Below are 24,594 nucleotides of genomic sequence, written 5' to 3' on the forward strand. Positions count from 1 at the left end.
TCTAATACTATAGTCGATAAATTTACTTTTTCATTTGGTGAAATCACGTCGTAGCGATCGTGAAGTATATTGGCCCACGTTGTTAGATAAGCAGACTTGCGGTTCTGTGATGGAAAATTTATTTTGAAACGTCCTAATTGAGAGAATGTCTAAGCTTCTGAAGAGCTATTTTCGAGTTTTGGAGAAGCATCCATTGATTACGATGTCATGTACCACAGGTAAGTCTAAGCACTGCGCATCCTTTTTTCAACGCTGTTTGGTCAATAATTTTTCAACCAGGCATACAGTAATTGAATTAATGATTTCTCATACATTAAAAAAAAACTAAATATTTGCACAACCTTTAACTGCATTTACACTTGTTCCATAATTAATCATTTTTGTCTTGCCTTACTATAGAAACAATAGCCTTACCGTGACCGGGCAACGCTCAGGTCACAAAACGGGTCCGTGGGACATTAGTCATTCTATCTAGCCTAACTGTAGAAGTACCCAGACATGCAGGCATTTTTCCATAATCATGTCCACCGATTAGATTTTGATTTTGCATTATAAAACTTTAATGAATGACATTGAGAATGATAATATAAATTGTTATACCCCTGTAAAACAGTTAATACAAAACTCGTTACAACAAAGAAAGTCCAGAACTTTGAGTGTTGGACTGGAACTGTTGGATTGGAACTGTTAAAATCCACTGTTAAAAAAGTATGTTGACTGGTGACGTCAAATAGAGGTATAACAAAACAGTTGTTCACTGCATGTATTTTGGGCAACAGTTGATTTGTTGGACCGGCTCGCAAACTTTTGCCCACAGCCTTCGGCCTTGGGCAACAGTTTGGGAGACAGTCCAACAAAACAACTGTTGCCCTTGACCAAACAACTGTATAATATGAATGAAATATGCACAAAAAGTGAAAACTAAAAACTTGAAAAAAAAAAAAACCCAGGAGGACTAATTATAAATAGTTACCATGGTTACTGATAAATGGTATAGGGTTGTTCATGTGTCTAGTTCTGATGTTATGAAACAATCGGTGTTTGTAGTTAAAACATGACAATGAAAATATTGTGTATTTAAACATCCCTGATCTCATGAAATATTCAAGATTAAAACTTTCTATGATGATAAAGTATATCTTTATTTGGTTTTGCTTAGAAATATGATACTTTCTTTTAACATTAGTTTTTAAATTAAGGCCCTGTTACTGGGATGTTATAAAGTGAGCAGTCTTTCAAAACATTTGTCTATCCATCCGACATAACTTATACAAAGTATAATTTTTCTCCCCTTGGTCCAATCTGACTCGTACTTTATTCACTGGGTCTCTTTTGATGAAAGATGTACAGTAATTTTGAACCCTGCTGAAGGTTACAACAATCAGCTCTTTTAAAATTCTTTGTCTAAATATTCTTTACCTTCACTCTATATGACTCTACTTTACTAAAGAGGGCTGCTCAGTAAAGGGTTTGCAGTGACCTTGAACCAAGGCTATACGTCAGATATATCAAGGTTAAAGCACGGAAAGCTGATATCCAATTTTTGGACCAAATTTTTGTTCTGCTCAATTCAATCTTGCTGACAGGGTTTACCATTAGACTGTCTTTAGGTAAGTCATCTCTGGTGACCTTGAATCAATTTTGAATGTGAAAGGTCAAGGTTATAGCAAATCTCTTTTAGATATTTTTCCAGACCATATTTTTTTTTCATTTTGGTCATATTTGCCTCAAACTATTCTTAAGAGTGCCTGATAGATTTAGGATGTGCAAAGATCTAGTACTAATTTTTAAGTCAGAGGTGAAGGTTGATCAAAGTCCTCAAAATTCTTTTGATTTCACATGCATGCAAGTCTTTTAATATAGACCCTTCTGCCCTTGATCCAATTTAGCTCATACTTCACTCACAGAGTGTGTATGGTCAAAGGGTGTGTAGTGACCTTGAATAAAGTTTGTAAGTCAAGGGTCAAGGTCATATCAGACCAAAAATCAGAGATTATTTCCCATTTGCTTAATCTTGCTCAGATTGAACAAAAATGCCTGTATGTAAGGGGAATGAGATTGAATTAGGAGTTGTTTGCCAGCTAGAAAATTTCAAAGTTTAGGTCAAGTTCAAAACAAAATCCTCTGAAATACTTTGTATTCTAATGTCCATTATTTAAGTGGGGCCTTTTGAGAAAGTCGCCATTATAATGTTGTCTAGTTTTATTTTGATTTTAATTTTTTGTTTCCTTTACAGGCACCTTAATGGCCACAGGAGATGCAATATCACAACTGGTAGTAGAGAGGACACATAAATTTGATGTAGTTCGTAATGGGAGATTTCTAGTCTTTGGTGTATTTATAGGGGTAAGTAATCCAGCCCCCTTCCCTTATTTCTCTGATTTTGTGACAATTTTGGAACAACATTTGAAACTTATTATGATAGTACCAGTATTAATAATAGTTCTGAAATTCAAATAGTAATTTGAAGCCTTTGTATAGAGAGTATTGTGGTGTGATTTTTCCAAGGCTATTCAACATGGTCAATGTTAGTATATCTATCAGTATTTTTAGTATAGTCATATTGTAATCTATGACAGACCTGAGTATTAAAGAAACATATAACAAGATAATGCCTTCACTAAAGGGTCAGAGCAAGAGAGGCCACAATGGGTGGGGGGAGGGGGTAAGGTGGCCAATTTCATATGAACCACTACATAGAACAAATATTTAAAGAAGTGAAGACTATTATGTGTAAAAATGATATTAACATGATTAAAGCAAGCTAGTATGAAGAATTTTCAAGTTTGTTTATACCATTGCCTCTTTTGGCCAGAGAGGCAGAGTTAAAAGTTTGAAGGAAAATTTCATCTTTCAGGACTACCTTTAAATTGTATGCAAGTTTTTATGTGAGTTTTCTTTTACCCAACAAGAATAGACACAGGATGGGGTCCAAATTTATGTTTTGAAATTCTGATTGGTATGAAGAAGTATGATAAAAAACACTCAAGCAATCAATTTGTTGAAATTAACACAAAAGACTCTAACCCCTACATCCCGTGTCTGTCCAAATTAGTGCATCCAGAGTCAGCATTTTTAACCATATGCCAATGTGATAAGGAATAATGATGTAATAGCATCTGAAAGGATAACTATTGTGAAATTTCATTGAATTCTGCTGGTGCAATATTCATTCGTTTTGCATATACATGTATTTGATAGTTGAATCAGCTAGACTTCAATAGCGTGCACTGGTAAATATATTCCAGATCACAGATGCTGAACATCTTAATGTACCAACATGCACTGTACGATGACATGACTATTAGTTTTGTTACATTACATGCATCACTGTGTCTGATGCTGCACTCAAAGATTAAATTAGAAGAAATTGATTAAAATACAAATTTCAGAAATATATGTTTTCATGAATAAAATTTAAAATCCCTTAAAAGCTGTAACAGAGGATATGACATAGGTTTCTCATTGTAATTAAATGTACTGAAATGAAATTTTTCAAGTATTGTGGAATCCAGTTTTTGCACCTGTCGCAAGAGTTGGCAATGCACAGAAATTAAAGTTCTGGTTGTTGCATGTATGAACTGTGTTATGACTTCAGCAAATGTCCTCAACAGTCATTCACCAAGATTAAATTTCCTAAAGAAGAAGGCAAAATTCTTACGAATAAGAAAAAAAAAATTGAAATAATATATTTTTACATAGGTAGAGTCAATATTTGTCTTTGGAGAAGACAGACTATACACTGCCATTATTATGATTAAAAGAGTGAAAGAGCATCAAAGGAAACTCGACTGTGTGAAGTTCTGTTTAATATGGCTAGAATGGATCAATAGTGTATTAATGCTAAACTAAATGAAATTATATTAGATTCCACAAAAAGATTCAAAATATGATAGGTTACAAAATTACGGAGATTTCTTTCAGTTAAGTTGTTTCAACTGTATTAGTACATGTACTTCAATGTACTAAACACCAGTGCCTATAATTTGAGGGTTTTTTTTTGAAAGTATTTTATCAAATGCACAAAGTAATTTCAATTTTTTGTGTGAAAAATTACATCTTATATTATACCTAACCTTTTATTTTCTCAAGATTGAAGGTTAATTGCAAGTGACAGGGGTAATGAACATATTCATTATATACTAGGTATTAAATACAGGGTTTTTGCACCCTTGATATGAACAGAAGCACGCACCTTTATCACACTCCCTGTATCATCATCCTTTATTTCACCCTTTATTACACCTTTCCGGAACACCTTTGCATTTTTTATTCGGTTTACCTCGGATCTTATTCTCTTTTTCTGTGCATATCTGAAGTCGAAACTATGACGTCATGATCCAAACATTTCAGTACAGCAGACATCACAATACATTTGAACATTGAAAATACGCGGTTTGGAGATAGGGATAAAGTAATTGTAATTTTTTTCTTCGTGAAAATGTAAACTAGCTTTCTAAATTCAAATATGTTATACAAACAACAATATATGTCAAAATTTTTATCAGGTCCTGTATCAACCCTCGGCTAATATTAGCCCTCTGGCCTTTGGCCCTCGGGCTGATATTGGAGTCTCAGGTTGATATGGGATGTGATACAGATTTTGCCCTGTATTATTCTCTATATATCATATAAGGGTCATTTCAACAGTTGAGAGCAAGGAGAGAAACCAAATGTCGGGGAGAGCGATCTTGACTTTTGGCGTTTGGTTAAAACTTGTATATTGCCTGCTCAAAATATGAAGGGACCTCAGGATGAGGTTTGAAGGGTTCATCTGTGAAGACCAGAGCTGAAAATTACACAAAAATATTCGAAGTTTATTACCATATTTAGGAATAAGACCAAAAAAAAAAATATGTGTGTTTCCTATTTCATCAAATTTTAAAATAGGGTAGGTAGGTCGTCTTCTTTTTTTTTTTTTTTTTTTTTTTTTTTTTTTTTTTAAATGAGCTTTTAAGTGTTCCCCTTTCCTAACATATGGTTTTTCCATACAATAAGAAAATATATTTTACAGGTGGAGCAATTGTGGATAGTGAGAACTGTTACAGAATTAAAGCTTTCTTAAATCTAAGGTTAATTTGGAATGTATTCGAAGATTTTATTTTCAAGTAAATAGAAAATATAAATATGACAGTCACTATAAATTAATAGAGTATAATACTCATTACCACAAATATATACCAAATATATTATATATTAGTTATTAGTTCTATTTTCCTGGTCAACTGACATAACAGTGAACAATAATATCGTAACTGTAAGTGTTGAATTCAGAAACAGAGGAAATTCTGGTTGATCAGACGAGAGCCTTAGAATTTAATCTTTTCAATATTTTAAAAAGAAAAATGATTACATAATTAATGGTTTAAGACTAATTTTAAAAATTTCATTAGCAATTGCACTACAGCATTTTAAAATCATATTTATAATGTGAATGATTGTTGGGCCTATTCAAAGACTTACGATGTCTGCAGTCTCCACACCCAGAAAAAAAAAAAAAAACTTTGCCTCTGCTTTTTTCTTGTACATCTTTATAATATTAATTTATAACACATAACTGCCCTATGAAACTATTTATTGCATTGATAATTTAGCTAAAATAACCAAGGATAACTTTCATCTATGCTGTCAATCTGCACTTAGAAATCTTTAAAACGCTTTGATAAGTGGTGTTTTCTATTGAATTGTTACAAGCGTTTTATGAACTCTGATTTGTAAAGACTCTCTACGGTTGGTAATCTGAATTTAGAATAAAAAGTGTTAGGGTCGGCGCATAAAAAATAGGGTCGGTCGGGAAACCGGAAACACACATATTTTTTTTTTTGGCCTAAGCGATATATTCTAAGGAAGGTTTGACGATGTCATCCTGATTTATTTACCATCTGATTTTATTATTTACCATCCTTGGACAGTAGCAGACCACTGGCTTAGAATCCTAAACAGTGATAAACATTAACTACAATTCTGTCTGGTTCTTTCTTTGCTACATGTATACAGTGTTGTTCTAAAGTGACTTACAATTTCATCATTTGTATTGAGCTAGTTTGGCCACAGCTAGGCCACACGGTTTGATTGGTATATATGTTATGGATGCAAGGATGAAATATTTTGTGATTTTGTCCATATGATAAATTTATTTTACATAATTTTCAGGGTCCAATGTTCAGGGGATGGTACTATTCTATAGACAAGATATTTGGCAAAACCAAGTATGCACCAATGAAAATGATGATAGCAGACCAGGTATGCAAACATAATATTCACTAATAGATTATTTTCTATATGTTTTATAGATATTAATTGCTACTACATGTAAAATTTTTGCACTGGTATAATTCTGTAACATTATTTTTACTGTGTAACTCAAATAAATTTGATTTGTTTGCTTTCTACCAGATGCTGTCAGAAGTACATGTTTATTTTGTGAAATTGGTTAATAAGTTACTAATAAAAGAGATACAAGGTGTATACTGTGGAAAATATAGCTATAATCTCTATGGGTATACCTCATGAAAATATTGTATTTCTATGATATTAAAACACTTTAATTCTATGTATTATAATTCTTTAAATGCATACTGATAACTCATATCAGAGAGTGACTGGTACACATCATAATTGCATGGAAGCCAGTACATGTACATGTATGTCATTCCTGAACATTGAGACTTTCAGTGTGAATTTAAAACCAAGATGTTGTGACACGTATTAGATGTTCATGATTTGGAACAGATATCATCATTTGTTCAATGACTTTTCACAGCCCCCAGCTATCTAAAAGTAATGGAATATTTAACAGGATGTGCACAAACATGAATCATCCATTATTTGATTATTTGATCTGAATCCTTATAGGCAGTTTAAAATGATGCTTCATAGACTTCTTTTACAGATTTAAAACCCTACTCTAAAAAATGCCAAATGGATATATTGATGAATATGCATGTTCTTTCATTTTCAAATTAAGTACCATAGGGGTTAGCAGAGGAATCTGTATACATGAATGGTTTTTTTTTTTTATTATCACGGATACACAGCTGTGGTGCTTAGTCATCCTTCATTATAGCACTGTTAAGGAAAATCAATAGATTTTTACCATATATATATACATACATGGATATACATAATTTTTTTTATTAATTCCCAACCTATTGAGCACTATTCATCAATTATTTATTACAGAAATATTTGAGTCATTGCCAAGTATACATACCAGTTAAAAGAAAACAATTTGTTTTTACTTTTCAAAGCAAAAGTAAAATTCAAGTGAGATTTTGAAAAGTTAAATTCTATCTAACTCTTCTTTTGCCTGTTTCTTGTTTATTGCCGTGTGCCCTGTGCATTGTTATTATTTGACAAATTGAACTTATATTCTTTATATGGTAATGATAAGAAATTTTTTCTGGAAGTTTTGATTTGATTATTTTTCTGGGAGTTATGCCTATTTTTTAGTCATTTTTTTGTATTTAATTAATGCACACATTGCTATTCATTATCTGTAGCAGTGCCATCCAATGAAGATGTGGGGATTTTTGAGTTTGCTCACATTCTACCATGACCTTTACACATATCAGTACTTTGGTATAATTAAATTAAAAGTTTAATGAGAATGGTAAATTTCAATAGCTAATGTACCAAACTAGAAATTGACATTTTACCTGTTGATTTCCAGGGAGCTTTTGCACCTGTATTCTTGCCATTTTTCCTTTTCACCATGGGAGTAATGAGACAGGACCCAGTACATGAAATTATAGAAAAAATCAAGAAGGTTTGTGTAATTTGAGATAAGATCACACATTGAACAAAACTGTCTAATATAACGTAACGTTATTTTTTATTTGTTACAGTAGTTATGTACTAAGTAATGTAATAAGTCAAAAATTTTAATCACATAAGATTTTTTCCATTCTTCCATGTCTTCAAGTCAGTGTATTACTTGTGCTTTTGTAGGATTATTATGATGTCATAACAACAAACTGGAAGGTAAAACTCTCTCTTTCTCAATTTACAGTAAAACATGCTTATGACAAAGTGCCAGGGACGGGTGGTTTTACTTTGTTTTAAGCATAATTTGTAACATCCATCTAGTTTACAACAAATAAAAAAGTATCGGGGAATGAAATTCATTTCGCTGTAAGCGTCAATTCATTATGAGCGTGTTTGCTATAACCGTGTTTTACTGTATTGTGAGGCATTATATGTATTGGATAATGAATTATTCTTTAGTAAATAAAAATATAATCAAGCAATTGTATGAAACCTATGTTGTATCCTCTAATTATGAGTGTTCTAACTATTCACATAAATGTTATTAGACTAACTTTTTCCTCTGGAACCCTGGAAATTCACAGAAGATGTATGTATTTAAGTCTTACATATATGGATGTTTTTGTAGATATGGCCAGCTGCTCAGATAATAAATTTTACCTTTGTTCCTCTACAACACAGGTAAGTTTGAGCACTGATATTTTCAAATATGTATTTGTTTGTTTGATGTTGTTGCATTGCCCTGTTGTAAAAAAAGTTGTAAAATAAATTGAATAGAATTTTCTATGTTATGATAATGACACTTTTAATGAGTATAAGTATACAGTCATGCATTACTAGTAATTAGCACAGTACAGACCAAATTGAAAAAGAAAAGATTGCTAAAGACATCTTTAACAGTTTTTCTTCAGATATGATTCCTGAACAAACTATTAAATACATTTACTACTATAAACTTTTCCATATTTTTAATAGTTTTTTTTGGGTTTTTTTGCACAGTCATTTGTAAAGTCTACCCTGATTTAGATTTCATTAGAACCCTTTTAACTGTATTATTCTAACAGAAGTAGCTGTTCTAATTTGTTTATTAGGCTAAAGTCTTATCAACTTAATGTGTCTATATCTGCATTGTTTGATTGATATTAATAGCTTTTAAATAACGACTAGCAAAGCCAAAGAAAATTTATATTTACCAGGTAGTCTCTCGGACCATAAATATAATTTTATGCGGCAGACAGGTATTTTATTTTTTAATTTCATTGCAAGTTATGCAAATGGGAATAAGTCAATTTTAATGTTTTAACTAAAAATTCAAAAATTTAGTAATTACACTTTTCAATATACCAATAGCAGTGAAATGGAATAAATGCAACAGCATTTGACCTGATGCAGCGGTGCCCCAAAAAAAGCATTGCTTTTTAAACGAAGTTGTGTTACTGATTTAGTATATGGAAAAGCTACATAATATGTAAACTTTATTTCATTTTCACATTTTGAAATACTGTTGTACTACATGTAGCTAGCACTCAAACAGGGAAATCTCCTTTTTGAAAGATCATGAAATGTAACCAGTAATTATGATTTTGCTATAGTACCTACAGTACATAAAGTGTTTATAAATAATATGAATACCTTACAAACACAACATTTACAGGAAAAGCAACTAATATTAAATGGGATACTAAATATGAGTTTTGGGTCATGCATGGTAAAAATGCCATTAAGTCAGGCCACCATAAAGAAATTGTTTGATTGCTTACCCATTAATCACCAAAGGCACTTGTTTCATTAATATCACTAAAGAACAAAAAAAATTTCAAGGAATCTATTATAATGACTTGAAACAACATGAAGAACTACTGTTTTATCGATAATTGTGGTCATTTTTGCTTTAAGGAAAAGAGCAGTGAAAAATTGTTCACTACCAATCTCCTTTACAATAAAATATCTACAAAATCATATATTGAGCATAAGCTGTTTTCCTCCTATCTGCAATGGTTTAAGTTATTTCTCACAACAAAATGCTACCACTCTTGGGTGGAATGAAACAATTAAGTATGGTAAAAGAACTCTATTTCCTTATTAAAAAGCATGCTGTTCCTTAACTAACTACAGCTTGATTTTTGATAGATACATATAAAAGCTAATCTGACTTTTTGTCTACCAAAATAATCCCATGAGTGTTGAATACACATGTAATTGAACTGAGACTTGAACACAGAACTGTGATCAGAGCATTTCATAGTGTGAAAAAGGCTATTCCAGCCAACTTGCAATGCAGGTAATGAAGACAGTCATCAAAAAATTATTGTGTAAGATATTGGCAGTGAACTTTTTCTCTGAATGTGATAATGATCAAAATAAAAAAAAAAGGTGGTACTTCATGTTTGCAGATTTATTTTTGACACAAAAAACTAGCTTCCCTACCTAATGACCCAAAGTATAAATACTTAGCAGGAAGATGGCAAATAAAAATTTTAAATGGTGGCCTCAAAGATTTTTTTTTAAATTTTAAAACACATATATCGAGCTTCATAAGTACACATGTACTTGTACATATTAGTTACTTTTTTGCTTTCAGATTTTACCATAATGCAAAATATTAAACATTTTTAGGTCACCTGGGTCATTCAATTGCAATTGGTCTTTGTCCATCGTCGTGCATTGTCCATAATCTTTTTACAATTTTACATTTTTAACTTCTTATTATTAACTTCTTGAAAATAACATGGCCAATTATTACCATTTTGGGTTTGAAGAATCTCTAGGATAAGAGGAATATAAATTGTGAACGTTATGACCTTACCACCCATAGGGCCTCATTGGTAGGGCCAAATAAGCAAATTTAACCAAATTTACAAAAATCTTTTTCTTTATTCCTACTCATTGGAAAAAAATAGTATAGGAAAGATTATGATGACCATGAAGCTCTCTATTAAAATTGTGAAACCCCTGGGTCAGGGGTTCAGACCCTGAGATGGTGCATATATGGCCTTATAGTGAACATGTATTAAATCTTAAAAAATCTACTCCCATATTTATTTGAGAAAAACTAAATGCATGATTATAACGTCCATGAAGCCCTCTATCTTAATTGTGAAGTTCATGACCTCTGGGACAGAGGTTCAGGCCAATATAGTCACATAGTGAAAATGTCCACAAAGTCCTCTACATAAATTGTGAAATTCATGGTCACTGGGACAGTGGTTCAGGCCCTAGGGAAGGGCAAAGATAGTTGCATAGTGAAAATGTCCACAAAGTCCTCTACATAAATTGTGAAATTCATGGTCACTTGGACAGGGGTCCAGGCCCTTTGGCAGGGCCAATGTGGCTACATAGTGAAAATGAATTAATTTAATATTTTCTTCTGTACTTACTACTATCACAGTTGTGGGAGATAAAGTCATGCATTGTTATTTATGTTCATAATGTCCTGATGTTAAATTGTGAAATTCACTGCCTTGGCCATTTAGGGGGAGGGGGTGATAAATATGATAAATACATATAATGAACATGTATTTTTACTTGGGTAATTGCTGAGTCTCATCTATTAACAATTTTAACTTTGTTTTGAAAAGTACATGTAAATTGTCACTTGGCAATATTGAGTTAAATATGTGTTCTATTTAAGGAAATCTACTTTAATATCCTGTGCATTGTGTACTTTATACATGTACTTTTATGTGCATCATAATGAAACTGCTATATGTAAATATTATAAAAGATTTACCATTAAAGGCCTGCAGGTCTCTTATTACTAAAAGTTTACAATTTTTAGCCTCTGGAGCTAAGGTATGAATAATCCAAAATTCCTTTGACTATTGACCCCCCACCCCTTACCTAAACCCCATTTTCGTGAATGAGTGTTTTTGAAAATCAAATAATAAGAGTGGAATTACAATCAGAGGAGTCTCAGATTAGGGTTGAAACTTTGAAATATAGCTTAAAATTCAAACATGAGACTCTGGCATGACAGTCTAAGGGCTGTGGTACTCGGATGACCGTCAAGGCCTGTGGGCCTCTTGTTTTACAAATACTTACTTTCAAGTGAAGGGCATTCTTGTACAAGAGTATCGCTGTGCACATTAGTAGATCATACAGTTCATAGGCAATATTCTCAAACAAATATTTAGAGCCATTTGGCATCCACCAAGCTTCAAAATCAGGTTAGCTGTGACAATTTAATAGCTACATGTAGGTGCTATTAATTTTCAGGTTAGATGACCACAGTTTTTAGTCATTGCTGAACATATGATCAACACATTTGAAATCATATCATTGCAGTCAATAAATTTCAATTAGTGTTAATTAATAGAGCAGTCTCTTAACCAACAAAATTGCCAATTGACATTTTTTGGTATAAAAGTATAGAAATCTCAAGCAGAGTTATTTTCCAGAAATTCTTTGTTGTCCATGTTTTTTTCTGTAAACATGAGATGACCTGTCAATCACCCAGAATGACCCATCTGCACTATGATTTGGCACTGACTTTTAGTTTCATCCTCTTTTTACAGGGTGCTATTTGTAAATTTTGTGGCTCTATTCTGGAACGTTTATCTTGCCTGGAAATCTGAGGCCTCCCATCGTAAATATCAACCAGATGTTCATATGAGACAAGATGTTTGATGTATTTGAACTATGTTTCCATATCATGTTTTGAAAGCTTCTTTGAACATGTCAGATTCAGGTGTTACATGGAAATTAAAGTTCATTCTCCAAAATTTCCTCTACAATCTATTTAATGATTGCTCTAATTTTATTTCGTTTGCAGGGGGTAGGGACATGATATGTTATTTAAAATGTTAAATAGAATCTTTTTATTAATAAGTATTCTTTTAAAGTCCCTTTGAGAAATGGATGGATAACATTTCCTAACATCTGACATATGCAGTCAATAAAATTGGTCTCTTTTAAAAGTAATATTCAATTTTCCCAAACAGTTTAACCTCGATATCTTGAGCACTGATATATTGAATACAATGGATATGTCAAAGTGATTTGTAAGTCCCAACCATTTATTTTGTTAAAACTATTTTACCCTCAATATCTTAAATACTCGGATATGTCGAAGTTTTAGAAAAGTCCCATCTAGTAGGAGATAACGAAGTTTGACTGTATTTTGCTTTCAAAATGTTAAAGAAGCTTTTCAAGACAAATGTTTTAGATGTTTTTAGACACACTTTGTACAATAGCTTTATGCATATTTTGTTTTGCGTTTTTAAGTGCTTTTCATGCCTTATCTGTTATCATTATTAATATAAAATCTCTTCATGATTCATTTGAGGCTTGTATTAAACAGTTCTTATATTTACCTTTGTTTGTTCACCTCGATATAATAATCACAATTTCATAATTTCAATTCTTAATTTTTAGAAAAATTCAACTTTAAAGTTGTTGTATGAAAATGCATGTTTCGAAATACAGATACTGTATAATACGACTGTGGATCCTGAATTCCTACAATGCTATTTATTGTTAATACATGTAACGGTAATTAATATTTGTCTTTGGCATTTGCAAATCAAGAGACCGTTTTGAATGTTATCGTTCGTCATGCCAACACCGACTGTGACTTCAGTTTGTAGAGTCTTGTCTGAAAAATTGACCATCTTTCACTTAGTCTAGTTTTAATAAAAGTCGTGTCTTTATTAACATAGGTCTGTTTGGGCTGAGGATCTAACTAACTACTGTTACACTGGTTTCATCAATATTCGTTGAATAATAATTTTTGTGGATTTCGTTGTGATGTCATCCATGAAACTTCACCGAAGTGCAATATTTTGCGACATACAGCATTGACCACGAATTTACATATTCTTGAAACTGAGATTTTTACTATATCCACATAAATTGATGCCAGCAAATATTAATGAAACCACAGTAGCTATCAAAATTATTCTTTTCTATACTTTTGCTGGCGAACGGTCTCCAACTCCACTGTTGTTATGCACTGACTATTCACTACTGCTATCTTACTTATTGCGGACACATTAACCAAGAAGTGCTTGTAAACTCGTTTGATTGATTTTTATGAGGTTACGGGTTGTGTGCACTCTAACAATAATTTCTCTATTCCGAAGGAATCAAAGGTTTAATGCAGAAGGCTTATGATTGTATGACTTCACTCATTCCTAAAACGATATAATTAAGGTTTTATGGTCATCAAATTACGATCAGATTTACTGAAGAGATGATTGTCTTAGCCGTAAACTATTATTTAGCAAGTAAAAATAACTAATATTCTAGATAAAAGGAGAAGAGCGTACAATGCCTGTCGAATCCCCTGCACCTAGGACATTTAAACGACTCATGTAGCACTCCTGTAAAGGAATCTCACATTTGAAGGTGTGCATCAGTACATTTATAATAAAGAACTGGATCATCTGGCCATTAACAATACTTTTATTATTTTCATTTGTATGATAATTTTCTTACATTTCAACGTGATCTCAAACAATCTTCAACTGTGCTATTGTTTACTAAACGTTATTTGAATTGGCAGGAACTTGTCGCTATCAGGAGAGTCTAAAATTTTTCAAAAATAATTTTATATCTATTACATAAAATTTTCGAAAAACAATGTTATACCTAAAAGGAAACAAATGCGCAGAATTTAAAAATAAAAAACTCCCAGATAATTCGAACACCCTCACAGCCGGGATATACTGTTTAAAGTCCTCCGCCTATCACACTGAGCTACGTTGACACATACCGACCAGTGTGAATAACTTTTATAGTTTGACAATTATAAATAAATTTGTGAAGTTTTGTGAAAAAAATTAATTTTGACTTATAATGGGTCTAGACTCCACTTTGATAAATTAATGATAAAAAAGAATGAAAACTTATCTTTTTAATAAAAGTACTTTTAATATGGAGTATAGACCCATTCATACCAAAATATTGCAATTTATCACTGTAAATGGTCAAGATTTCGGCCCAAACCGTCGTGTGGCTTACATATGTAATTTGGAAACTTATACTTCTTGTGTTTTTTGAATGAAAACACGTTATTAACATGCATCGTGAAAATTTATAGCATAAACAATGTATATATACACGCGAAGAAAACATTTTTTTATTAACATTCGAACAAGTTCTTTTTCATTGCTTTAAGTGGGGATATGTAACGCCTTGTACGCCCCCGCCCTTTAACCATTTTTCTATATATATCTCAATACAAAGCGCTTCTTCTGAAGGAGATGCGTCCAGCCAAATATTATGTTTCCGTTTTCAATGTTTATAATGCTTTAGAAAGGCATTTTTAATACTTAACCAACATTTGAGTGTCAATCGTCGTTTTATAAGCGATATACAGAGCTCACAATTCCTTGTTATGTAAACAAAGCTTACGTGGTGTTTTTGTTGAACTTTCGAAGAGAGAAAAGTCAGCTTGAAAAAAGATTTTTAGCTCACTGAGACGAAGTCTGGGGGAGCTTATGCTATAATACCGTCGATGTCCGGACCTGGTTAAGGTTTTTTTTGCAGGTCCTGTTTCCAAGCTATTAACTGTTATTACTAGGGATGTCAGTTTAACTCGGTTGGCTTAGTCGATTAATGGAGGTTTTAGTTGAGCGATAGTCGAGTACTCGATGATTTATTCGAAAATGGGTGTCCTTTTTAAGGTCAGACGACATGTTCCTCAATTTTAGATAACTTTTTCCAGGAATTTGTTAATGGTTTACTACTACTTTGACAAGCTTTCTTGCAAAAAATTAGGGTACCTTACCAGGCATTTCTACAAAATACTAGAGTATGCAATTTCCTATATAACCTTCTTGAAAATACAATTGAATTGCTGATATAAAAATAAATTCATATACAGCACAGTAAAATTCACTATAATGGAACTCTTATATGTTTCTGGCAGTGAGCGGCCACGGTTCTAACCACTCGGCCATCTAGACACATAACCACATTCAATTAAATTTTAATCATTTTTAAAATAAATATAAAATGAATATTTTTTATTGGAACTCTTTATTACGAGGAGATACAAAAAAGAGTCGTCTGACCTTAAATCAAATAATATTACTGTCATATACACCTTAACTAAAAATTAAAAAAAATTAAAAACTTATGATAATACATGTATGTACTAGATGTATTTGATTTGAAATAAATTGAAAATTATTTTATTTAAATATCCTTTAGAAAATGTCCTGGCTTTTCCTTTTTTCTTGTGACGCTTTCACATAAATGAGCTCCATATCATCTTAATAGGCATATCAAATATGACCTGTTTAATGTTAATTTAATAAATGTGTCTAATCAATAATCAAAGATCAATAATTATAAAAACAAACGCCTTGACAAAATCATTGATGAATAAATTTTTGATTATGAAAACATCTTATCCCATAAATAACTGATTAGTGGAAACACAAATTGTTCTCAAGTACATGTCTGCCCATGTTAATCAAACGAGATCAATTAGTAGCCGCTTTAAATATACACCAGGGACACCGATGGATGGAAAAGAGTTTAGCTTCCGGGTTATAAGACATGTCAAGAAAAAAAACTGCTTTTTTTTTTATTATACATTCGTAGCCAAAAAAGACTGCCGCGTTAAGAAAAAATAAATACCGGTAATATTTTTAAATTCTATTCACTTAATTACGAGTAATCGAAGATAGTAATAACTAAGTAATAACGAGGGATGTCAACGAGTACTCGAGTAATCGACTATCGCTCGGTCGGTGTGACCGAGCGATAGTCGATTACTCGAGTACTCGTTGACATCCCTCGTTATTACTTAGTTATTACTATCTTCACTAAACTTGCATGGATGGTGCATCTGGACCTACTTATGGACTTTTTAAAAATACCGTGATGCTGAATTTTGGCCGTGAATTTAAGATGCTTGAGGAGGTTAAGGGTTTTTGAGCAATTTAAAGTTTTTGGTGCAGGTGCCCTTTGATAGCCATTTCTAAGTTACTACTGGTCCTAACTTCACCAAACTTGTATGGATGGTGCGTCTTATGATACTGATGCACCTAACAGGCTTGAATGCTGAATCTGAGCCAAAGGTTTCCGATGCTGGATGAGGTTAAGGTTTTAAGAGCTGGTTAAATTTGATAGAGCAATTGCCCTCTGATGAATATATCTTAGTTAATACCGGTCCTAACTTCACCAAACATACATGTAAGATGTGTCTTATGATACTAATGCACCTGACAGGCTTGAATGCTGAATCTGAGCCATAGGTTTCAAATGCTGGATGAGGTTATGGTTTTTAGAGCTGGTTAAAGTTTATAGATTAGGTCCCCTCTGATGACAATATCTTAAATATTACTGGATCTTTCTTCAATAAACTGCATGGACGATGCGTCTTATGATATTGCTGCACCTGACAGGCTTGTATACTGAATCTGAGCCATAGAATTCTGATGCTGGTAAACTTTTTTGGAACAGGTCACATGTTTAATAGATAATAGTACTATTTCAAACTTGCATAGATGATTTAATTTTAAAATAAATGAATCGCAGAGGTAGCTTTAGCAGAGCCTGCATTACATTTTCAAGGATGCTAAATATATATCTTAGTTATTACTGGTCCTAACTTCAATGAACTTGCTTGCATGGATAGTGCGTCTTATGATACTGATGCACCTGACAGGCATGAATGCTGAATCTGAGCCATAGGTTTCGGATGCTGAATGAGATTTTGTTTTTTGAACTAATGTTTTAAAGAAAATAGCTTGCATAGTTGATTTAGAATAAGTTAAATGAATCACAGAGGTAGCTTCAGATGAAGAGCCTTATCTCCATTATTGAGGATGCTAAAAATATCTCCTACCTCATTCAAACCTGCTACATAGATGTGATTGTTGTTAAATGATATAATGATATTATATTATTAATAGAAGCAACCCTTGACCAATATCAGCCCTCTGGCCTTCGGTCCTCAGGCTGATATTGGTCAAGGGTTCATATGGGATGTGATGTATACAGATTTTCACATGTATTATTCTCTATTTATATTATTGTATTGATAAATAGTGTATCTTATAATACCGTATATCTTATAAAGGTGGTCTCACAAGATTCGTAATAAATTACCTATGTTTTTTTTATACCGGTAAATTAAACAAATGGAAACAAAAACAGGACACAAGCCTTGTTTACAAGACAAAGATTTGTGAGCTCTGTGTCTTGCTTATAACTCTACGACTGACACTCAAATTTTGGTTTATCATTAGAAATGACTTTCTATGGCATTATAAAGAATAAACTGTGACCAAAATCTTGATCATACATCCTTAAAGCTTTGGTTACACTATATAGTCTGTTCTAGGTTACTGCTTCTCTCACTTTTTGACGAATTTTAATGAAATACACACACCTGTTAAAGAAGTACAAATAAAATCGATACAAGGGAAAAAAAACAAGATTTCTTCATTGACACTTCATCTATTTTAACCCGGAAAAATTATCATAAACGAAAACAAGTTTTGAGATTTATAATGGGAGATGTTTACATCTTTTCTACATTCGGAATTACTTGGAACACATCGCACAATTTTTTAACGTTATTATCCGGTTGTGTGCTGCAATGCCCGTAGACTTTGCATTTTTAGCTCACCTGAGCTGAAAGCTCAAGTGAGCTTTTCTGATCACATTTTGTCTGTCGTCTGTCTGTCCGCAAACTTTTGACATTTTCAACATCTTCTCAAAAACTACTAGGCAAATTTCAAAAAACTTAGCACAAAGCACCCTAAGTCAAAAGGGATTCAAAGTTGTGAAAATTAAGGACCACGCCCTTTTCAAAAGGGAAATAATAAGAAATTATTGAAAAAATTTTAGAATTTTTTTTAAAAACTTCTCAAGAACCATATGGCCAGCAAAGCTGCAACTTATGTGGAAGCATCCTAAGGTAGTGTATATTTAAAGTTGTAAAAATCTATCAAAATCTGAAGCGGAAGAGGGGGCGTTTTAAAACATATAATATGGACATTTTCATTCAAGTGAAAAAACGTAGTTTGCGCACAAAGGTATTTATGTTTATTGAAATATTAAACAAAAAGTGATGAAAGCAGAAACTTGGGACAAAATTATAATGTCAAAAATATGGTAAAAATACTTGTAAGATTAAGGAGAGAAATCGTGCAAACATCAGTCTTCTTATATGCTGAATTATAAAATTGTAAACGTATCTTCTGGGGACCTTAGGACTTGATCAGTTATTCTGGCGGAATTCATATCTGTTCGTCATTTTATGGATATAAACTTGAAAACAGAAATTTATATTAAAGCTATAAATATCTCGACTGTTATATATATCTGTAAAAATGCTGTTCCGTTTCACCCCTTAGTATGTTTCATATTTACATGGACATGGTTTTGTTATTAATTGACATTATGAGTAAAAATTCTTCGGCCTTTGACATCGAATTGAATTTAATACTGAAATCATGTAAATAAAAAAAAAAGGAAATGTAATAAATTAAACTTAATCGTTTTCATATTTAATTTTCTCAATCCACAAATGAGAAATTAGTGAAAATCTAATCAGAATATGGCATGGGTTATTCCTGAGAACGGAGAAAATATTCAGCGAGCTGACCAACGGTCATTAAACACTTGTAAGATTGGACGTGGGGTTCCTATGACGGGGTTTAAGACCGCCTTTGACGTTACCTTAAATTTTAAATTGTTGTTAATTGTTTAATGAGTTGGCCCACGAGACTGGTCGTGGGTTTCCGACGAAAAACGTCCCCTTGTTGATTAAGAACATTTGACCTGGCCCCGGGGCCATAAAAGTTAGTCGAGCTCACTTTTGATCTCATTCTCACTTTTCCACTATCCCTCTAAAGCACATATATTCACGTGTCCGCATTTTCATTTTAATTCCCTCCGTAATTGTAGACGGACCAGTTAGGTTTCTATCTAAAAAATAATCTTCTAGATCATTAATATATATAACGGAAACAAAAATGGGGATACATTTTCTCATTGTCGTATACAAACTTTACAATTAAAAAAACAGATGAAAAACATAAATGCAAATTTTGATTTTTTTCCTTTGTAAATGTTTTGAATATATGTAAAACATATACCATTAATTCCACTATAAAGAAGTTTATGCCAGAGCCCATTTACACTGTATCGAAAACTTGTTTGAAATCTACAAATGCACATAAAATTATTTCTTTTTATTACTGTTGATAGGCAATTGTTTTAAAAACTGCAGAAATAAGATATTGACTTTTTTTTCAAAATGCATGTACTTTAAATATAAATACTTTTCCAAAGCAACTTAATGAAATGATAGGTCTGTCATACAGGTCTAAATTTTCTGGCTTTGATGGGTCATCCTTGTAAATATGTTATATAAACGCGGATATCGCTCAGTTCGTGCCCTTTCAGCTTATTCCCACTTTGTATGCACGCGCGTCTAGAAAATGTAATTTATTGCGTTATCACGTGAATTGTAGTCTCATTCAACCAGAAGCACGTCTCTCTCCGTAATTCTCCGACAAAATCTAAATCTCGACTTGTCGACGATTTACGGAGACAGTCGAGCGTTTCGTTGAAAGAGACTAGTAAAATTCGGGCTCGGAATTCAGAATTGTCTTGTAGATTTTAAGTGCCAATTTACTAGATATACTGTATACAGGGAAATTTTTGCTCCCGTTTTATTTTCGCCTCTTTCGCCCTTGTTGTCAGTGTGAGAATTTAAGACTAGGCGAATTCCAATGTCTCAAGTTATCTCTCTTTTAAAACAATTTTGGTTGGGTGAATTCAAGACGGGGCGAAATGGTTTGCAAGTGTAAAAGGCCGAAAATAACACGGGGCAAATATAACACTGTATACAGTAGTATTCCCGAAAAGAATACTATATATACAAATTAAGAATTGTCTGTAAAATTTTACTAATATGTTTTACTAGTATTTAGTTCTGAAAAAAAAATAAGTCATAACATTCAAAGAACTAATTGGATGTTAAAATACTGAATCGGCACTATTCTGTACATTTGTTAGCTTTTTTTGCTTTGTTGAATGGCTGATTGGATTGCTCGTTTTGTTGCAGAATTTTGGTAGTTAACATTGTGTCTATTGGCTGGAACTGCTACATGGCCTGGATCTCGGAGAAGGAACACGAGGATGTGGTCCTACACCATCACGAGCCCGACGCCGAGCAAAAAGTTGCCTCCCCATCCGCCCCTCTGTCACCACATAGATCCGCTACCTGCTCAAAGAAAGAGAGATGAAAATCACCCGCCTTATTACATAATTTAATGTAATCAGTATGTGATTTTTAAGTACGTTAGTAATGCGTTATCCTTTTACTAGTATCATTGGATACGTGAGTGTTTGAAAGAAAGCTAGTGAAATCATTTATTAATACTAAGTTACGATCGTAATCCATCTACATTTTTTATGTAGAAAATAAGAACCACTCACGTTCCATGTTTAATTACTTGGTGTCTTTTTGTTTTAGATAGATTCGAACCAGATTTCTTTTTCTTCTCGAGGGAACAGATTTATCGTGGATACTTAACTCAAGTTGCACATTAATGCAGTAATTTTGTGGTTTGGACCAAACAATATTACTTTATAATGAAACTCATACTGATGCGTGAATTTGTCGTCATATCTACACTGAAATGATATGAAGTTGTTATTATATACCGGTATTGAAAGTGCTGACTTATGTTATACTTATAGCAAGATTTCTGTAGTTTGGAGAGAGTTTATTTTTGGCATTCACACTTTTAATGGAGGTTCAAGCTTATGTTTAAAAAAAACCGTGAACATATCATATGGTTGATTTGAAAAAACATATAATATTGAAAAATCCCCAATGACCATCCAAGCTTGGGGTGGATTTTCAAATGCTAGTATAACGGCGAAACATTTAAAGATACGCATTTAATGATAATATGCTTACCTGTTTATAATGTTTTCAACTTTTTAAGGAGTTAATACTCAGAAATATAAACTAGTGCTCAAGCAGTCAATATGAAATAAGCATGGAGGAAATATATATTAAATTTAAAGGAGTGTATGCTTCTCTAACTTTTTAAGGAGTTAATACTCAGAAATATAAACTAGTGCTCAAGCAGTCAATATGAAATAAGCATGGAGGAAATATATATTAAATTTAAAGGAGTGTGTGCTTCTTCTGAAATTGATGCTATATGTTATTTCCCCACACGGCAGGCACGTAGCATCCCCACCGTTTGGGGAGCATATGTAAAAAATTGAAGTGAAAGGAAGGAATTAAGTGTGAAATTAAAGTTTAAGGTACACAACAGCAGCAACACAAAAACAACAATCCCAACAAGGATTTTGGGATTTGATATTTTTTTTATCATTTTTTTAATCATTATTGTTACTTTTTTTTTTTGCTTGTCAAGATTTTTTAATGAGTATGCCCCCATCCCCTTTCCGCTTTCAAAAACGATTCTACGTGCTTGCACAGTGTTGTTAATTAGGAGGCATTCATAGCTCGAGCACGTGTATTTTCTAGTCCAAATTAACTGCCTTTAGTTTAGAATTGGTCAATTGGAACATCGCTCGGCCTTTTCCATCAAATCGACTTGTCAGAGAAGGCCAAGCGATGTTCCGATTGTAATTTAAAGGGACCTGGACACGATTTCAGATGAAAATTTTATTTTTGATTTCTATGTATAAAAAAGTTACTTATTATTTTGAATGATTCGCCAAAATGTGGATGCTACAAGTCACGTTACAAGCGAGATACAGGGGAAAAAATTCGTTATGTAAACAAAGCTCGAGTCTTATATTTGTTTACGAATACTGTAAAGTAAAGAAATTGCCATTTCTTTATCAAAATAACTTGTGTAAACAAGACAGACTGATTCACTAGGTTCATAAAAAATTTCATTACAAAAAACAGCAACATTAGATTGAACTTTATACCAGTACAACAAATATGTAAATATTAGCAGGACTCTAGCTTTGTTTACAAAACAAAGAATTCTTACCTCTGCAACTCGCTTGTAACTCGATATTTGACTTTCAAATTTTGTCAAACTATTAAAAACATCTATATTAATAATTCGAGACAAAAATGTTGAAAAAAATAAATTTTGACAATGTTGAGCTCAAATCGTATCCAAGTCCTTTAAAGGTGTTTTCTTAAGGTTGTCAAATCCGATTAAAATTTAAAATTACTTGTTCTGATACGCGGTATAGCTTATTAAAACAGTTTTGATTAAATTGAAGGTTGTACAGTTTTGCCTCCAGCGAATTTCGTTGAAATCATTTTCAAACGTTTTTTTCACATGAGACACAAATACTCCTATTTATTTAGGACTATTACGAAGAGATATTAAAAGGAAAACTCAATTTAACTTCATGTACATGTATGTTGGTGCTTTTACATTAATTCTAGATTTATATTTTTAAAAGTGTTGTTTTATTCCTTGTATTTTGTACTGTGTGCAGTTTCATTATCTATTGCTTACAATGTTACGAGGAAGTACATGTAGAAGAAAAAACCATATATATATATATATATATATATATATATATATATATATATATATATATTTGTGAAAGGTCACACAGTATAAATAATCAAAAAAGAAAATGAACAATTCCAAAGTGTCTATTCACTTAATAAAAACTTTGGAACTGTTCATTTTCTTTTTCATTTTTTATTTTATATATATGTTTTTTATTGGACTAAAATGTTAGTTATAGCCTTGAATTTAAATTTTGTTTGTTCATTTTGTTAACATTTCTTTTTTTTCATAACATCTATTTTGATTATTTTAAAATGAGTAATTGAATGGTCACGGCAGACCATCCCATCCAGCCACTGATTGTTTGAATTTTTAAGATTATGTATTTTTTTTTTTGGTATTCAAAAGTCGACGTAATATATATAGACTGAAAATATGGTCGACTTAATCATAGTTGATTAAAAATGAATTAAAATTCAAAACTATAGATGCCCTTCTCAAATGATCTGATTTTTTAATTTCGTTTACATAGCAAAGAATGTTATCCGTGGGCAAAACAACAAATATTGTTGGGTGTTATCTTTTATGTTGGTCCATAAATTTATGTTTGTTTTCCATTATATTTATAGGGCTCATATTGAGCTGCTTACTTTTGATACTCTTTTATTTTCATGTATTTATTTTTATTATTTAAGCATAATATTGTGTAACTTTCACAATTTTTGATGCGGGTGAATACACGGGATGAGTGTTGTGTAATTGTGAGTTTACCATCTAACTTGTATACCGAGTATTATGCTCATTTTTGTTTAAGTCTTCACTTACATGCAAGTTCCCCAATACGATTAAAGTATGCTATTATCTGAGCGAAGTGTGTTCTTTTCATTGCAAATAACACACACACACGGGAAGAAGAAAAAAAATACAAATTTGTGACGTTGCATGATAGTAAACATAGTATTATATTACATATATCGGATAGAAATTTTATAATCATATATTTACATTCCAAATATTTTTTGCATGTAAAGTGTGTGAAAACAAAGCAAGAAGTTAAAAAAAATGTAAATATAAGCATTAAATCATTATATATATATATATATATATATATATATATATATATATATATATATATATATATATATATATATATATATATATATATATATGAAAAATAATGATTCAATGCTTAAATAACACCGTTAACTCAGTTTTGTGTCATTAGTTTGGACGAAAGAAGATAGGTAAATAAGGCGTGTAAACTGCCTATATGAAGATAGATAAGATACTATAAAAAATATGAAAAAATCTCATAATTTCTTTCCAAATTATTGAAAATAATGTATACTTACCACAACATCGATTTATAACCCTTAAATATGTTGAATAT

At 32.0% G+C, this 24,594-nt stretch overlaps 1 protein-coding gene across 7 annotated transcripts; it reads left to right on the forward strand.

The window, feature by feature from the left end:
• Positions 1 to 21: 21 nt before the first annotated feature.
• On the forward strand, positions 22 to 24,070 carry LOC128182230 (uncharacterized). 7 transcript variants are annotated; one of them, XR_008243400.1, is made up of 8 exons: positions 22 to 218; positions 2,237 to 2,346; positions 6,154 to 6,243; positions 7,673 to 7,768; positions 7,951 to 7,983; positions 8,396 to 8,448; positions 20,801 to 21,032; positions 21,212 to 24,070. XR_008243400.1 is itself a non-coding variant. In XM_052850829.1 (8 exons), the coding sequence occupies exons 1-7, from the start codon at positions 146 to 148 to the stop codon at positions 20,979 to 20,981; spliced, it is 636 nt and encodes a 211-aa protein (XP_052706789.1). In that variant the 5' UTR covers positions 22 to 145; the 3' UTR covers positions 20,982 to 21,017; positions 21,212 to 24,070. The 7 variants fall into 7 exon arrangements, 5 of the variants coding, with proteins under 5 accessions (XP_052706789.1, XP_052706797.1, XP_052706803.1 ...); XR_008243401.1 differs by having other exon boundaries at positions 21,216 to 24,070; XM_052850829.1 differs by having other exon boundaries at positions 20,801 to 21,017.
• The last annotated feature ends 524 nt before the right edge of the window (positions 24,071 to 24,594 follow it).

This window comes from Crassostrea angulata, chromosome 1 (genome assembly GCF_025612915.1).
Source record: "Crassostrea angulata isolate pt1a10 chromosome 1, ASM2561291v2, whole genome shotgun sequence".
Taxonomy (NCBI): Eukaryota; Metazoa; Mollusca; class Bivalvia; order Ostreida; family Ostreidae; genus Magallana; species Magallana angulata.